The sequence below is a fragment of the Salvia hispanica genome, chromosome 6 (genome assembly GCF_023119035.1).
Source record: "Salvia hispanica cultivar TCC Black 2014 chromosome 6, UniMelb_Shisp_WGS_1.0, whole genome shotgun sequence".
Classification (NCBI taxonomy): Eukaryota; Viridiplantae; Streptophyta; class Magnoliopsida; order Lamiales; family Lamiaceae; genus Salvia; species Salvia hispanica.
The window spans coordinates 46,870,828-46,889,394 of record NC_062970.1 but is presented as its reverse complement, the minus strand read 5'-3'; the positions used below and the strand labels follow the sequence as shown (position 1 = coordinate 46,889,394).

General features: G+C 37.8%; 3 protein-coding genes across 3 annotated transcripts; 2 read left to right on the top strand and 1 right to left on the bottom strand.

The window, feature by feature from the left end:
* The first annotated feature begins 2,768 nt into the window (after positions 1 to 2,768).
* LOC125192666 (probable disease resistance protein At1g58602) lies at positions 2,769 to 6,122 on the top strand. The gene is made up of 3 exons (XM_048090286.1): positions 2,769 to 2,839; positions 3,462 to 4,215; positions 4,304 to 6,122. Exons 2-3 carry the CDS (start codon positions 3,468 to 3,470, stop codon positions 6,046 to 6,048), a joined length of 2,493 nt encoding a protein of 830 aa, XP_047946243.1. The 5' UTR covers positions 2,769 to 2,839; positions 3,462 to 3,467; the 3' UTR covers positions 6,049 to 6,122.
* A 2,785-nt stretch (positions 6,123 to 8,907) lies between these two features.
* On the top strand, positions 8,908 to 10,320 carry LOC125195578 (putative disease resistance protein At1g59780). The gene has a single exon (XM_048093716.1). The coding sequence runs from the start codon at positions 8,908 to 8,910 to the stop codon at positions 10,318 to 10,320; it is 1,413 nt and encodes a 470-aa protein (XP_047949673.1).
* Positions 10,321 to 13,242: 2,922 nt separating this feature from the next.
* Positions 13,243 to 18,186, bottom strand: LOC125193405 (disease resistance RPP8-like protein 3). The gene is made up of 3 exons (XM_048091188.1): positions 18,057 to 18,186; positions 16,562 to 17,304; positions 13,243 to 15,206 (listed from the first exon to the last, which is right to left on the bottom strand). Exons 2-3 carry the CDS (start codon positions 17,289 to 17,291, stop codon positions 13,498 to 13,500), a joined length of 2,439 nt encoding a protein of 812 aa, XP_047947145.1. The 5' UTR covers positions 17,292 to 17,304; positions 18,057 to 18,186; the 3' UTR covers positions 13,243 to 13,497.
* Between the last annotated feature and the right edge of the window lie 381 nt (positions 18,187 to 18,567).

Sequence of the window (18,567 nt, the reverse complement as noted above, 5' to 3'; positions counted from 1 at the left end):
TAAATGATGATGTGGAAATGAAGTGGAAATGGGAAGGCCCTATGGAAGGGCCCTTCCATTGTGGGGAGATAGGCCCTCTCAAAAATTGATGATGTGGAAATAATAAAAAAAGAAGGGCCCTCCGGAAGGGCCCTTCCATTGCTAATGGCCTAATAAATTTCTTTTTAATTTAAAATCCACTAGTTTGAGATCAAACAATTCGATGAAATGCCCTAAGTTATATTATCTCCGTCCATAAGAGCATCCACAATGGATGCCCGATCGCGCGCCCGATCGGCCGAGATCGGGCTCGGGCGTGGTCGGGCATCCATTGCAGGCGTCGGTCACGCCCGAGCGCGACCGAGAGTTCGGTCGCGACCGATCACACGCCCGATCGATCGGGCGTGAGCTCGAGCGCCCATTGCAGAGGCGCGCCCGAGCCCGAGCCCGAGCCCAATTTTTTCGTAATTTTTTTTAATTATTTAACCTTAATTTTAATTTAAACCACTATAAATACTCCATTTTCTTCACTTTTCACATACCAAACCTTTCACTTTCTCTTCTATATTCTCTCAATATCCACTCTTTCAACAATGGATCCGAGTCAATACCCAACCCTGAATAATGTCGACGACGATATGCCGATGTTTGGAGGAGGCGGCGGCGCCCGGTGGCCCGGCCACGAAGACTACCGGGTTGAGACGCCCGGATTTGTAGGATCCACTTTCGTTGACGACTCTGAGTTCGATCCGTTCTTCTGCACCGAGGAGTATCGGGTTGAGGATATGGAGCCTAGTTGTGGGCAACCTCCTGCCCCTGTGCGGCCGTCGCCGAAGAAAGGGAGGAAGAAGATGGCACGGAAAGAAAAGGCGCCATCGGTCCCAGTCCCACTCCCACTCCCACACGACGAGCCGAACGAGGAGTACGCAACAGGGCGTACTGACTACGAGTTGGATGAGTACCTGAAGGTAGCTAAGTGTTGGGTCGATGTATCGGAGGATTTGATATCCTCCAACAACCATACTTCGGCCAGGATGTGGGATCGCATTGAGGAACGCTACAACGAGGTGAAACCGAAGTGGGCGTTCAAGCGGACCAAGGTTCAGCTGCGCAAGTGTTGGGATCGGATCAAGGTCCACATCAACAACTTCTGCTATATCTACAACAGGAATAGGGACGGAAGGGCTAGCGGTGAGAGCATGGAGGATGTCCTCAACAAGTCGTTGTCCGAGTACCAACGACAGTTCGGGCAGTTCAAGCTGTACAATATTTGGCTGATCTTGAAGGACAAGGGAAAGTTCAACGGAGGGATACCGGTTGGATCCTCGGCTCCGAAGCGGACGAAGAACACCGCCGCTGGCGATTACACGAGCAGCGGCCCATCTCATGTGGATCTGAACGCTGAGCCGGAAGGGAGTTCCGGCACGCCTACGTCTACTTTTAGACGTTCCATTGGTACCAAGGCTGCCAAAGCCCAGGCCAAAGGGAAGGCGAAGGCGGGCGCGTCTGGATCAGCGGCCCCCCGCAGGCTGCGCCTCCTCCATCTGTTCAGCTCATGGACAGGGCGATCGAGGAGTTCGGAGGTTATCGCGAGGTGGTTGAGTATAGGTTTATACTTGACGCCCAAAACAGCCTTCGTCAAAAAACCGATCCAGAAGCCCGACAGAGGACTAAGAATATGATCAAGAATTTGGCGTAGAGGTTGAATTTGGATGACTAGTTTGGTTTTTTCTTTTTTTTAGTATTTTAGTTTTAATGTAGTTTTTTTTTTATCTAAGTATGATGTAGTTCCACTTTTCAATTAAGTAATGTAGTTTTTTTTTTTTTTTGCATTTGTGGTGTTTAAAATAATATATTATGGTAATTTATAGTAATTAAAAATAAAATTAAAAAACAATGATTTAAAATTGAAATGAAAAGTGGATAAGAGATATGGCATGCAGTAAGGCTCCACCACTGCAGAAAGATAGGGCATGCTGACGTGGCAACCACTAGGGCTCTCACTAGGCTTCCACTAGGGCATCCATTGTGGATGCTCTAAAACATATATTAATGTTATTATTTTGAATCGTCCACTAAAAATAGACTAATAAAAAAAATTTAAAACAAATATTAACCCTACGCATAATTCTAATTGTGGACCTCACAATCTACTTTATCAATGGTGCATTAATGTCCGTGTCATTTATAACTTTATCTAATTTTGGACGATAGTAGTATTAAATAAACATTAACTAAACAAAAAAAACCTACAGCCTAGGGTCCTAATTCAGAACGTCGGTTTTTAAAAACTAGATTAAGAATTTAAGATAAAGATATTATTAAGTTGATAACAAAATTAAGATGATTGCCAGCAGGATAATTATAACTAGAGGAGACTTGAGCTCTAGAAGTTCTTAAAACAATTAATCAGAATAAGTTAAATATTATAAAAAATAGTTGGCCTGGAAGGTAGATGCTGCTATGACGATTAGAGGAGACTTTAGAATAATTATGTTATCGGAAATCCCGAAATAATTTATTGGTGCGTGGACTTAGAAATGTTGAGGAATATGAATTTCTGATATATAGGAAAATATGAATTAATTTTAAAATAATAGCTGCATCTACTTGCCTCCTCGCACATGGCTAATTATAACTCTCTAAGCACTAAGCTGGCTATAGTAGTACTATTTTTATTCTAGTAGTACTATTTTTATTCTCCAAGTAATCCGAATTAATTAACTTGCTAAAATATAAGTTTATGAATTTGTACTCCAAAATTTCTTTCAACTCTGGATGATATCACACTCTCAAGTCTCAACCGTTCAAATCAGAAATTTTGAGACCGGCAAAGATAAGAAGAACATTTCTCAAAAAGGTATTTTATATCCCTTACTTTGTATCTATAGTTATAAGCTTCATCACATGATTATATATGTTGCTGTGTTTTTTTATCAAGAAGTTTGGATTTTGGAATCCTTCATTTCATAAATCGATTCAATCCAAAATCATTTAATCAAATATAGAGTTTTTAGAATTTTAAATTATGTATACCACCATAATATATCAAGGGTATGAAAAAAATTCCAACTTTTCTGAATTTTCAATGAAGATTTTGAGAAGATCTCGTTCTGTAGATCTGCACGATTTAGTTAAATCTTACTAGCACTCAAAATAATGCTAGTATTTTTAATCAAGATTTATGAATTTATAGGCAATGTTAATCATAGATAAGTAGAAGAGGTTTTACTAATTTCAATTGCATGATTTTAAATTGAGAAAAGGTGTAAAGTGTAAACTATTTAGATTTGGGAACTTGTTCTATTTATATTTGACAGCATGAATTCTTGGATCCCTAAATTCATATTGATCAGCATATGCTAATTCTTACTCTCTAGAGGCCTTCAAATTATGCATAAATGGAATTAATCAGGGGAAAAAAGGTAAATATGACATTTATTTGAAAATGGAGAAAGTAATAAATTTGAATATATGTGCAGATAAACATGGAAGAAGCCAATATAAAAGAGCTAAGAGAGATGATAGAAAAGCTGCAGAGTTCTCTTGCAACATGTAAAAATATCAAGCGACGTTGGTTCAAAGAGGCCAATATCAACGATCTAAAAGAAGTTTTGGATTTCTTGAGTGACTTGAAAATGGAAGAGAGGAGCATGATAAAACATTTGATTTCCGACTTGGTCGAGTTAGCTCAAGATCTCCATCATAGCGACATGTTCGACATTGCTCATGACATCCAAAATGAGATCAACATGACAAAAACGCGGATGATGAACTTTGGAGCAGGTGAGAAAAATGTTGGAGGAGAAAACGAAGAACAAGTGGTGGTGGGATTGGACGAAGATGTGCACAAGTTGATTTACAAAGCGATTTTAAACGATTCGTGCGGGTACCACACTTGGTACATCAAAGGCATGATTGGTATTGGAAAGACGACGCTTGCTAGGCAAGTATACAACCATAAGAAGGTTGATGGGCGATTTGAGCGTCGCGGGTGGGTGTCCTTTTCCAGTGGCATGAGCTACAAAGAGGTACTTGTGGAACTCATACAACAGATGGTGGTAGGAAAGAAGGAATCAAATGAAAGCGATTACTTGTTGGAGGAAAAGGATAACAGAAGTCTACGACAGATGCTTCGCCAGCACCTGCAAGGAAAGCGGTTTTTCATAGTTTTTGACAACCTATTCAAAGGAATGCGGTTGGCTTACATCTTGCGAGATCTTTTGGATGAAGAAGGTATGCTCGCGTCTTTTGTGTTTGTCTTAACATACTCTTTTTGTAGACTTATGAGTTACTTCTTTTTTGTATCAATTATTTTTTGCAGACGCCGGCAGTGGAAGTAGAATGTTGTGCACGAGTCGTTATGATTCTATTAATTCAAGCGTCTACAACACTCATGAGATGAAAGCTTTGGATTCTAATAAGAGCTGGCAATTGTTTTTGAAAACAATTGAGAAATTTTTAAGTGATGAGAACAAATTCACAAAGGAGTTAGAGAGGAAGGGAAAAGAGATGTTGAAGAAATGTGGGGGTTTGCCGATAGCTATAATAGATGTTGCAAGGCAGAAAGCAAAGCAAAGACTTTCGGGGATTGAATGGGAACAACTTTTTGATTCAGTTGATTTGAGTGAATCATTGAAGTTATTGGAACCGATGTATCATGAATTGGATGATGAACTCAAGGCATGTTTCTTGCATATGTCCTTTTTTAAGGAAAATGCAATAATGAGGGAAGAAAAGTTGGAACAAATTTGGAGTGCAAGTGGACTAATTACAGGAAGACATTTGGTGTACGGTTTAGTTGGTCAGTCGATTATTCAAGTCTTGAACAAGAGCTCATTTTACACTAAACCAAAAAGGTGTCACATGAATCCTCTGTTACACATGTTATCCATTAAAAAGGCAGAGGAGGAAATAGGGTTTGAGATCTTAAGGAGTGATAGAAATAGCATACCCTCTCGGAATCCTCGTCATCGCGTAATCCATTGTGGCAGAGAGAAGTTTAATCATCCCACAAGTCAAGACAACAAACAACTTCTTTCTCTCATCTTCCATGGAGGTGGTGGCTACGCAGATAATGCTAGCCCGTCTTATTGGGAGAGTCTCGAACTACTCAAAATACTCGACATGGAAGATGTTGGAGTGAAGACTTTATCAGAAACAATTGGCACATTGATTGAGTTAAGATACTTGGCATTGAGAAACAATTACATACAAGAGATCCCGCGATCGTTGGAGGGCTTGAAAAAGCTTCAGGTTTTCGATATCGCTCTAAATTTTATGGTGGAGGTGCCTGATATAATAAAGGAAATGTGTAGCCTTCGTCATCTCTACATGTGTGATGTGATTTACCGAAACCCTTTGAAAGTAGATGCGCTACTGGATCTTCAAACCCTAACCTACATCTCGATCTATGATTGGATATATGAGATCTCGGGCTTGGAGGCAATGCCTATTCTCCATAAAGTGGGAATTGAAGAAGTTGATGAAAACTCGGATATAGGCGAGCTCTTTGCATCACTAGCAAAGTTGGAGAGCCTTAGCCACCTTATCCTGAGAGGGTTTTGTTTCAGAAGCATGCCGTGTTTGGACGAGATTGGCGTTCTAGATCGCCTCATTGCAATCAAAGTGGATGGGCTCCTATCTAGTCTACCAAGTCCTTATAACTTCCCGCCATTTATCAATTATGTGGCTTTGGTGAATACTTGTCTTGACAAAGACCCCATGCCAATACTAGAGAAGCTGCCATTCCTTGAGCGCCTCAAACTGCGGAATGCATACACTGGTCGAGAAATGATGATCCAGCAGAGCGGGTTTCCCATGCTCCAAGCTCTTCACATCAATGAGATGTGGAATCTTAGGAAAATACAAATACAAGTTGGATGTGAAATGTGGGCTCTCAAGGAACTAGAAATCAAGAATTGTCCACATCTGGAGACCCTCCCGGAAGAGATTGGGTCGATGGAGGGTCTGAGGAAGTTTACGATGGTAACAACCAAACACATTGCAACAAATGTTAGAAATTCGGGCTTAACCTCCCGAATATTGGAGGAGAATATTGATCCATAGTTAGAAGCTGATAGATTTTGTTTGTTGCGTGTATTTTTGTCTTCTTCTGTCTTTATCTTTCCTATTTTGTTCATCTCTCCTATTTTTTTAACACAATTTCTTAATCTTCGTGCCCAAAAGTTGACTCAACTTAGTTGGAACGGAGGAATTACTAGTTACTGTTTATGAGGTGTTCTTCTTGGCTGCATCAGGGTGCAGTGTAAACTGTAAAGATCAATTAATAATTTAACTTTATTAAAATGTACTATAAATTAAGATTAATGGTCACCTAATCCACCAGAACTTGGAGACTTAGCCTCTCTAGATCTTAATAGAATTCATTGAATCAAGCAGCTGGTGAAACAATGAATTGATTTACTTAAATGCCTCTATTTCACATGGCTCACATTATTATAATTGTGCAAGCCAGCTATTTTCCCCCATTATTTTATTGTTTGAACCTAAAATCTATGGTTAGAGTTTAAGATATTTTCAAATTCGAGAAGAAATTAATTAAGATAAAATAAATGTTAGTAAAAAACAGCTGCCATGCAAATAGATAGTTATATTTTTAATTTATAAAAAAAGTTATATCATATTAAAGTATTAGAATATATATTTTTTCTTTCCAATTAACATACTACAAAACAATCTTTTTAATTTTCGTACCATTACTCAAATTTGAAATCTACCTCATGGAAAGAGTATTACAGTAAAACTGTGAACTAATTTAAAGTAATAGATGCATCCACTTGCCTCCCTCTCACATGGCTTACATTAATATAGCTGACTTTATTCTTTTTATATTATAGGCTGGATAGGCTGTGAAATTGCATCTGGATAGGCTGTGAAATTACTTATAAAAGATTCACTAATTTCAATTGTATGCACATTATTAAATAGAGAAAATGAGTTATTAATCTCTTTAGATTTGGGAACTTTCTATATTCGAATTTAAAAACATAAATTCTTGGACCCTAAATTCATATTCTACATATGGAAATTCTTAAGAAAATAGAATAGTGACCAAATATTACTCCCTCCGCCTGCCATTAAATATCTCATTTTCCCTTTTTCAGCCGTTCACCAATAAATGTCTCATTTCACTTTTACTATATTTGATAATTTGACTTACAATACACTAACTCATTCCACTCATATTATTATATTATAAAACCAATGTATAAAAGTTGAGTCCACGTTCCATTAACTTTCTCTACCCACTTTGCTTTATAAGTCAAATAATTTCTTAAAACCCGTGCTGATCGTAAATGGGACATTTAATCATCGACGGAAGGAGTAAATAGTATTCCCTCATTCCATATCCAATCGTGTAATATTTCCATTTTCACCGTCCACAAAACGTGTTAGTATGCCTTGAATCTGTACGGTTTGTCGCTAGCCGAACGGGAGTCTCGCTGACCGACGCTATTACATGTTTCTATTTTAGGTCTTAATTTTGTATTGGGTCTACTCCGTCGTCTGTGTGCCTATTTATATAGAAGTAGAGCGCATAACTTTGTACTTTGAAAACAATGTGGACGCCCGTGGACGTAGCCAACGCAACGTTGGTGAACCACATAAATCTGTGTCTTCATTACGTTTCTGTTCACTCGATTACACAATTGTTCTATTCTGTCACAATAAAACGTAATCACATTTGATAAATCTTTTTCTATAATGGGGTGAATCTCATTCTCGATTAACAAAATTTTCAACAACTTTTACTCAATGTTACGATCTTATTAAGTGTACTAGTTATTCTAGAAGCACAAACATGGCGGAGGACGTGATCTATGGGATGATGGAAGACATTTCATACACAAACGCCGGTGTGCCACTCACGTCCGTGGCGAACATAATAGACGAGTTGGGCGAGATGTACGATTTCTTGTGCGACTTGGAAACGGAAAAGAGGAGCGGACTAAGATACTTGATTTCTGACTTGGTCGAGATGGCTCAAGATGTCGCGGACTTGGACACGGACATGGACGATCTCAGTTTCAACCACGTGTTCGAGACCTTCCAGAATGAGATCAGGAAGATAAAAACACGGATAATGAACTTTGGAGGTGATAAGATAAATGTTGGAGGAGAAAACGAAGACGAATTAGTTGTGGTGGGATTGGAGGGAGATGTGCACAAGTTGCTTGACAAGGTAATTTTAAAAGAGTCATGTCTCTACAATGCTTGGTACATCAAAGGCATGATTGGTATCGGAAAGACAGCACTTGCCAGGCAAGTGTACAACCATAAGGACGTTGTCAGCCGGTTCGAGCATCGTGGGTGGGTGTCCTTTTGTAGTGACATGAGCTACAAAGAGGTACTTGTGGAACTGATACAACAGATGGTGGTAGGAAAGAAGGAATTAATTGGAAGAGATTACTTGTTGGAGGAAATGGACAATCGAAGTTTACGACGGATGCTTCACCAACACCTGCAAGGAAAGCGAATTTTCATCGTTTTCGACGACTTGTCCAAGGGATTTAATTTGAGTTATATCTTGCGAGATCTTCTTCACGGTATAACATATTATACTATTATACAACATCTGTCCTTTAAAAATAGAAACTATTTTTCATTTTGATTTGTCACTTAAAATTAAAAACTTTCTTGTAACAATTAATTAGCCTGATATGATGTACTAATAAGTCTTTTTTTGTATCAATTGATCTTATCAGATGCAGACAAGGGCAGTAGAATTGTGTGCACAAGTTGCTATGATGGTGAGTATTCAGGCAACTATTACACTCACAATGTGAAGCCTTTTGAAAACAATTGATAAACTTACAAGTGATGAGAACAAATTCACAAAGGAGTTGGAGAGGAAGGGCAAAGACATGTTGAAGAAATGTGGGGGATTGCCGCTAGCTATAATAGATGTTGCAAGGCAGAAGACTTTCGGGGATTGAATGGGAACAACTTTTCGATTCAATTGATTTGAGTGAATCAGTGAAGCTATTGGAACCGATGTATCATAAATTGGATGAGGAGCTCAAGCCATGTTTCTTGTATATGTCCTTTTTAAAGGAAAATGCAATAATGAGGGAAGAAAAGTTGGAACACATATGGGCTACAAGTGGATTAGACACACATAGAAAAGGGTTTTTGGGTGAAGGACCGTGTGCCGGTTTAGTTAAAGAATCAATTATTGAAGTCGTGCACGAGTTCCCCTTCGAACTTGAAGTAAAAAAGTGTAGCAGGAATCCAGTACTACACATGCTAGCAATCAAAAGAGCGGAGGAGGAAATAGGCTTTGAGATCTTAAGGAGCAACGGAAATAATTTACCCTCTCAAAATCCCCGTCATCGTGTTATCCAATGTGGAAGAGAGATTTTTAATCACTCCAACAATCAAGACAGACATCTTGCTTCTCTCATCTTCCATGGAGGTGGTCGCTATTTGGACGATGTTAGCCCGTCTTATTGGGAGAGTTTTGAACTACTCAAAATACTTGGCATGGAAGGTTTTGGAGTGAAGACTTTACCAGAAACTATCGGCATATTGAGTGGGTTAATGTATTTGGGATTGAGAAACAATTACATACAAGAGATCCTGCGATCGTTGGAGGGCTTGAAAAGGCTTGATGTTCTCGATATAGCTCTAAACTTTATGGTGGAGGTGCCGGATATTATCAAGGAAATGTGTAGCCTTTGTCATCTCTACATGTCTGATGTGATTTGTCGGAAGCCTTTGAAAATAGACTCGCTACAGGATCTTAAGACCCTAGCTTACATCTCTATTCATGATTGGACATATGAGGGTTCAAACTTGGAGACAATGACTCGTCTCCAAAAATTGGGCATAGAAGAAGTTGATGAAAACTCCGATGTAGGCAAGCTCTTTTCATCACTGGCTAAGTTGGGGAACCTTCGTGACCTCATCTTGAGAGGGTTTCGTTTCAGAAGCATGCCTTGTTTGGACGAGATTCGTGTTTTAGAGAAACTCGATACAAGTGCGGATAATTTCCCTTATATCAAATACATGGCTTTGGTAAATACATGTCTTGACGAAGACCCCATGCCGATACTAGAGAAGTTGCCCTGCCTGCGACGCCTCAAACTGCAGAATGCATACACTGGTCGAGAAATGGTGATCAGCGACCGCGGCTTTTTTCGGCTCCAAATCCTACACATGGAGTTGTGGAATCTTAGAAAGATACAAGTTGGAGAAGATGCAATGTGGAGTTTGGGACAACTAAATATCAACTGCCCGCATCTCGAGACCCTCCCAGAGGAGTTGATGAAGAAATTGAACAAGTTTAAGATGGTAATTGTAACATCCCGAATTTAGAACCCTAATTTTTAGAGCCCTAGAATTAATTGTTGATGACGTGGAGTCGTGAATGCATTTATTGCATGTGATGCTATGGCCGAGTTGAGTCTAGGGTTTGCGTTGAAAGTTTGAAAAGTCAAACTTATTGATTTAATGATGTGACATGTGATTTATTTATTTGTGAGATTATGTGGTAAATTAATTATCTAAGGGTGAGTGAGAATATTAGAGAAAATTTCCATAAATACTTGTCACCCAATTCTTGAACTTTTCGAACCCTAGACTCCTTGGAGAGGGAATTCTTATTTTTCCGGATTTAATTTAATTCTTGGGATATTTATCCAAATTAAATCCAAGACCCAATTATTTCCTCATTCTAAAGGAGGAAAATCGAGCCCCTTAATTTATTTGTGATTTTTGAAAATCACTCTACTTGGGAAGGAAAGAATTATTTTTATTTTATTTGATTCCTTGTTTGATTTCCTTCCATACCTAGAATTTAATTATTCTACCAATTCTTTCCATACTTCAAGAGATCTTGTCATACCCTATTCTAGTTAATATTCCAAAAATTCATGCCTTATTTAAAAGGGCTAGAAATCGCCCCTTACCTTGCTTCATGGAGGATTTTCCTTATTTTTATTTTGCTCCATGATATTTTATTCTATATGGAAAAATACCAAAACAAAATCTTGACTTTTTGGAAGGCCATATTTTCGAAAATCTCATGCCTAGTACCCTAATCTATTTTTGTTAATTCTTCTTCCCTACTTCACAATATTTATTTATTTAATTTGTGGAGAATGAGATCTTACCAAATATTCTATTTATTTACCTAAAGATCTTGTTGAACTCTATAAATAAGAACCAAAATCTCAACCCTAGCCCCCATATTTTCGGCCCCTCCTTCCCATACACTCTCTCAAATTTTCTTCTTCTACTCTCAATATTTTGCTATCTTTTGGAGAAGAATTGAAGTTTAATCCAAGAACTTTGAAGAATCAAGGCTAATACTTGTTTTCTACCGATCGTTTTTCTCAAAAAGGTATTTTTGTTTAAGAGTTATGCTTGATCTTCTTCTACTTCTTCTTTTTCTTCTTCTAACCGATTAATCGGTCTTCTTGAACCCTCATGCATCTTGGTTGAGTGAAAGAGGGATAAAAAAGGGTGTGGGAACATGTATGTGTGTGTGTGCCGTGTGTGTGTGTGTGTGCCATGTGTGTGTGTGTGCCGTGTGTGTGTGTGTGTGCGGCGTGTGTGTATGTTGTTGTGTTGTGTAGCGTGTGTTTGATGGCTAAATAATCTTGTGTGATAAGCATGATCGTGATTAATTAGTGATGATAAGATAAATCGTTGGGAAGAGGGAAAAGTAATAAGACATACATGAGTAAGAGTAGTATTGAACCTAATTTGTGATATGTGCCTATGTGATTAAAAGGTGAAACTTTGGTTGCAAAGCCGGATAACGAAAAAGCGAAACTACTTGAAAACTAAGCAGTCGAGGTGGGTTTTACTCTAAAAACTCTCTCTTTTATTTTATCTAAATGTTGTTGGGCGATATAAGGGTGGTTTAACTGTTATGCCATACCTATGTTTGTTTTTATGTGATATCTGATCTGCTTATACGAATTCGGGTCTGAGTATGGGCCGCAAGCTCTACCAGGCTGTGTACACGATGGGATCGAGAGCCGTCCTTGCTAGTCGGCCGGTCTCGTGGGCGAAAAGTGTGGCCACACTTTCGTCGCACCATGGAATGATTGTTATTTGATGAGAAAATGGGAGGTTATTTTGACTGGCCAGTCTATGAAAATATATTTTGTGATACTCGTGATATATCTTTTATAACTGCTTAAAACTCGAGTTCACTTGGTAAGGGTGGCATAACCTAATAAATGTTTTGGCAACGAGCTCACTAAGTATTTCAAAATACTCAGCCCTGCATGTGTTTTCCTTATATGCAGGTTGAATGATGACGAGCGGTGGCGGGTGTTGAGCAGTTTAACTAATTAATGTGGATATGTCGAACTTCAAGCGTAGTTGTGTCTTCATACATAACTATTCTTTCTCTTGGTCGTTTTCCGCTGAATTTTGATACTCTTTGGAATTTCTTTTGGGAATATTTGCATCTTGCCTTCGGTTTGAGGCCTTAGTCTTTTCTTGTGACCTTGTCTTGGATATTGTGTCGTACCCTTCAGATACTTTTTGATCGTCATTTATGATATCTATCTTCCTTTAAACTTCTAGGTTAAGTTGTTGCATTAAATACTCTGATATTCCTTCATTTCTTCTGGTCAGCACTCTTTAAATGAAACCCTAGCCTATGGTTACTTCTTTTGAGCTGGTTTCGGGTGGCAGCCACCGCATTTATTGTATCCTAGGAGGGCGGGCTGTTACGGTTTATCGAGCCTCGGGTTTTTTTCCTCTGGACCCAGAGAGCATGCTTTATGTGCTAGAAATATTATGAATGCGAAGCGATGCTTCTTGAATGATTTGTTGAATGTTACATGAGAACTTGTGAAAGTTTGTGAAATGCGAATGTGATTGCGTGAGACTATGTTCAAATATTGCTATGCTTAGACTTGGACTTTTGGAACCTAGTATGTTTGGAACCTAACATGACTTAGCTACGATCACAGCGCTTGTACCAACAATAGAGACGTAGAAGGACTAGTATAAGGCCGTTAGAGTATGTGGGAATTCGACGAAACGCGAACAGAAGACGCACGACTAGTTGCCTTAAGAACGGGAACCTTGGACGCGACGTTACCCTCGTACCCTCACCTGTGACTTTTATATACTTTCGCAGCACCATTTGAGATCACACACTTTCTATCCTTTCCACCTTTTGTGACGGTGCTGACTTGTTCCTTTTCCCCCTTTTTGTAGATGGTCAACCCTATCACGCTCTTATGCGTCATCGCTAAAATAGTTCAACAAAAATAAGGTAAATAACATGCAATAAATCTAAAGGAAATCCATGGTTTATTTGCTGACGAAGTCCTTATACATCATGGGTCGGGATCTGATTCGCTTGGGCTGATCAATCTTCGACGGCCTAGTCCTACTCATTTGCTGCTGGCGACGTTCGATCAGGCTGCGGTGATGCATTCAGCTCGTTATTTTTCATATCATGTGTGCAAGAATATAACAATCTCAAAAAATACATCCCAATAAATAGAATACATCTCCTTCAAATTATGGACTGATGTCCACCTCCAAAATACCGGAGACGAAGTCTGAATTCATGATCTTTGTTGCAATTTGCTTGGTTGTTACCATCTTAAACTTCTTCAGATTCCACTCCCTTCCATGTTGGAGAGTCTCTAGATGTGGACAGTTCTCGATTTCGAGTTGCTTGAGCTCAAACATTGAACCTTCTCTGAATTGTACATTTCTCAGATTCCACATCTCACTGATGTAGAGGAATTGAACCTCGCTTAAACTTGTGATCACCATATCTCTGCCAATGTATGCATTTCGCAGTTTGAGGTGGATTAGGAGGGGTAGGTACTCTAGTACTGGTATGGGATCTTCGTCAAGACAAGTATTTACCAAAGACATGGATGAAATTCGATACATAATATCGTGGCTTGGCAGCCTAGCTAGGCGCCCATTCAGCGTGAGCTCAGAGACTCTATATGGAAGAACAATCTCGTCCAAACATGGCATGTTCCTAAAACGAAACCCTCTCAAGGTAAGTTTACAAAGACTCTCCAACTCAGCCAATGATGCAAAGAGCTTGCTTACGTTCGAGTTTTCATCCATTTCTTCAATGCCCAATTCATAGAGACAAGTCATCTTCTCCAAGCTCGAGGCCTCAAATGTGCAATCGAAAATTGAGATGTGGGTTAGAGTCCTAAGATTCGTTAGCGCATCTACTTCCAAAGGGTTCCGGTAAATCACATCACACATGTAGAGATATTGAAGGCTGCTCATATCCTTGATAATATCCGGAACCTCTATCAGAAAGTTTTGAGCAATATCGAGAACCTCAAGCTTTATCAAGCCCCCGAACGAGTGTGGGATCTCTTGTACGTAATTGTTTCTCAATCCCAAGTATCTTAACTCGGTCAATGTGCCAATAGTTTCTGATAAAGTCTTCACCCCAAAATCTTCCATGTCGAGTATCTTGAGGAGTTCAAAACTCTTCCAATACGATTGGCTAGCATTGTCCAAGTAGCGACCACCTCCATGGAAGATGAGAGAAGAAAGTTGTTTGTCTTGATTCGTGGAGTGACTAAACTTCTCTCTGCCACAACGAATAACACGATGACGAGGACTCCGCGAGGGTCGATTACTTACATTGCTCCCTAAGATCTCAAAGCCCATTTTCTCCTCTGCTTTTTCGATGGATAGCCTGTGAAGTAGAAGATGGATGCGACAACTTTTCACTCCAGCAAACCTTGGGCGTGGGTGCACGACTTCAATAACGGATTGACTAGCTAACTGTGAACATGACCCAAATTTCAATCCATTTATATCCCAAATCTGTTGCAACTTTTCTTCTTTCATTATTGCATTTTCCTTAAAAAAGGACATATGCCAGAAACAAGGCTTTAGATCTTCATCCAATTCATGATACATTGGTTCCAATAACTTCAATGTTCCACTAAAATCTACTGAATCAAAAAGTTGTTCCAATTCAATCCCTGAAAGTTTTTGCTCTGCCTTCTGTCTTCCAACATCTACTATAGCTAGCGGCAACCCCCCACATTGTTTCAACATCTCTTTGCCCTTCCTCTCCAACTCCTTTGAGAATTTGTTCTCATCACTTGTAAATTTATCAAATGTTTTTAAAAACAATTGCCAGCTCTTTTCAAGATCCAAAGCTTTCATCTCATAAGTATAGCAGTAATCTGGTATGACTGAATAGCAACTGGTTAACAGCAACCTACTTTCCATGGCTGCATAAATATATATATAGGAAAACGATCAATACAAAATCGATCTCAATACAAAATTCAGACCAAATACTGACCATGAGATTTGACAATCTAATGGTCAATAATTAAACAAAAACACGAAGGGTCATTATAAAGAAGTTTTAGGTCATATATTATAAAATTCAGGTTTGAGGTCATGTTAAGATTATTTTATGTCATCCTTACCATAATGACGTAAGAATAATCTTACGATGACCTAAAAATGACCTCCGTATCTTGGTTCTGCATTTTTGTATTAAGAATAGACTTTGAAAAATATTTAGCTTAGGAGTGCGTTAAAATGCTAACTTTTCTTAAATTGCTAACTTGCTAACTCAACAGCGTAGTGTATTAAAAATGTTAACACGATCACATTAAAATGTCAACACATTTGTGTTAACATTTTAATAAACTATGTTGACATTTAAATATCAATGTCAACATAATGTATTAAAATACCAACTTAAGTTTATATGACATTTTAGTATAATTGTGTTGACATTTTTAATACATTGATTTATGGTTAACAAGTTAACTTAAGATAAGTTAGCAATGGATCACATCCCTATATATATATATATATATATATATGTGTGTGTGTGTGTGTGTATAGGGGAGCACTAGGGTGGATGATTAATTAGAGTGCTAACGTACATCCAATCATGTGCTACCACGTGGCACGAAAAATGCAATATACATTTGTGAAGATATGTATGCATTTCCGCATATTGCGTTACAGGCAAATTGTATTTTATATTGTTGAGTTTTGCATTTTAATATAAATTGTCTAAAATGCAAAATAAACTATAAATAAATGCAATCCGTCCATATCTAAAATGCAAAATTAAATAGTCTATATCTAAAATGCAAAACTCAACAATAAAAAATGCAATCTGCCAAAATTAATCTATAGCTTATATAAATGTGTATTGCATTTTTCAAGTCACGTGGCAGCATAAGATTGGATGTATGTTGTGACTTTAATTAAGGTAGCACCCTAATGCTAACCTATATAGATATATATTGGATGTACGATGTGATTTTGATATGAATACAGTGACATGTAATAAATGGCGGAACTACATTGAACCTACAAGGGGCTTAAGCCCCAAATGAATTGGATATTTTAATATTTTTCTAATAATTATTTTAAAAATTTATCCAAATTTTATATAATTTATACAAAATCCCCTATTAATAATCTAAATTACTCAAAAATAAACTTCTAGACAAAAAATTTCAAAATATTGCCCCTAGTAATGTCATTTTCTGCGTCCGCCATGTAAAAAAACATTTAAATTTCTATTTCTACCAAAATATGAATTAATTCTACATACCTGAAGGCGAAATAGCACGATCGATGATATCCAAGTTCATTTTTGGCGATACGTTGTCAAGAACTACGAAAGTTGGTATTCCTAGCAGGCTATCCCAAAGCTTACTTTGGAGACTCCAGTTGTCAATATCCTCGAGCAACAACGAATCTCCATCATGTGTATACCCAAGCTTGTGTATGAGTTCAACGAGCACCTCCTTTTCACTTGTGTCACGAGAAAGGCTTATCCATGCACGGCGGTGCTTGAACTTTTCAACGACGGCCGGATGGTTGTATACTTGTCTCGCTAGAGTTGTCTTTCCCGAACCAATCATGCCTTTGATACATATAGTTCTGGAGCCCGACTCGGAAATAATTGCTCTACTAATAAGCTGGTGCACGTCTTTCTCCAAGCCCACCACGATACCTTTGTCTCTTTCTTCTTCAACACTTGTTTCTCCAAACTCCATAATCCACTTTTTTAGCTTCCTCAGCCAGTTTCGGGCACTGGAGACTACTGCAATAAGACTTAGTTGGCTCACTGAAAATTGAGCCATCTCGGCAAACTCAGCTACCAAATCATCTAGTCTGCTCCTTTCTCCCGATTCCTTGTCGCTCAAGAATTTCAGCATCATTCTCAGCTCATTTACTACCTCTTTTAGGATCTGCTCGTCATAGGTAATTATACCTTCAGACTCATCCAGAAAATTCTCCACTTTAATCATCGCCCCTAAGATGATGCCCTCCGACATGTTTCCGGCCAAACTGCATGTACCAAAATTGTGGTACACAGAAATAAAATGTCAATAACTCCAAATAATCACTTTGGTTCATTTTTACACTTCAATTTTATGCCAGAGTTAAATGTAAAATTTAATACTATTGTCTATCAACTTAATTAATTTCAATAAACTAGCAAACTTTGAAATGGCGTGGACTCAATTCCATTCTCAGAGCATTATATTGATATTTTCAAAACAGTATATTAACATTTTCATCAAAGACCCTAATTTGGTAGTTTTTTTTTATCTTTCTCAATTTAATTAATAAAAATGAAAATTACATGTGAAAAATTTTAGACCACTAGCAACTAGAGAGTAAGTTAGCAATTGATCACTCTCATTGATCTGTATTAGTTAATCTCTTAAATGACAATATAAAATGAGTGCAAAACTAAAATTCAGATCTAAAATTTGAGGATAGACTTTAGATCCGATTCGAATCTAGTGAATTCGAAAAAAATGAATCTTGATCATACAAAGTTTACTTCTCTCATTTCTGGTGCTTTGCTTTAATTTAATACTAATACGAAGCTGAAAGTTACTATTAGCAAACGCATAATAACAAATGGAAACAATAATTTGTAGAAGCATTAATTTGACAGCACAATCTTCTTCGAAAAACATTGATTAAAGATTTAGAAAGAGTGAATAGGATTGGATCATGTTTCTGAAGAGAAGAAATTCAAAATTGTATACTCCACAAAACAACCGAAACAAAAAGAAAATAGAGTATACCTTTTTGTGATTATTTCTTCTTATCTTTGGCGGTGAGGAATCGATTTTCCTATTCAACTCTTTTCCTAAATCTTCAACGGCGATTGTGATTTGAACTATAGAGAGTGTTATTTTGAGAGTATGAAGGGATTCTGAACAACAAATGACAAATCCATGGCCATGGACTTAATTAATATGATCAAATTAATTGGAAATTATACAGATATAATAATAATAATAATAATAATTAGTTTAGCTGTTTTAGACTTATATATATTCCCATTATTAATGAGGTAATAATGGCTACGCCAGGGTGTCGTGTAAGGATTTATTAATAAATTATATTTTTAATAAGAAAATTATTGGGATGAACATGTAATAATGGCTACGCCAGGGTGTCGTGTAAGGATTTATTAATAAGTTAAATTTTTAACAAGAAAAATGTTGGGATGAGCATGCTATAAGCGTTGTCTAGATTAAATTACTACTACTATTTTACAAATTTCGATGGCACAATTTAATCGAAGGTCAA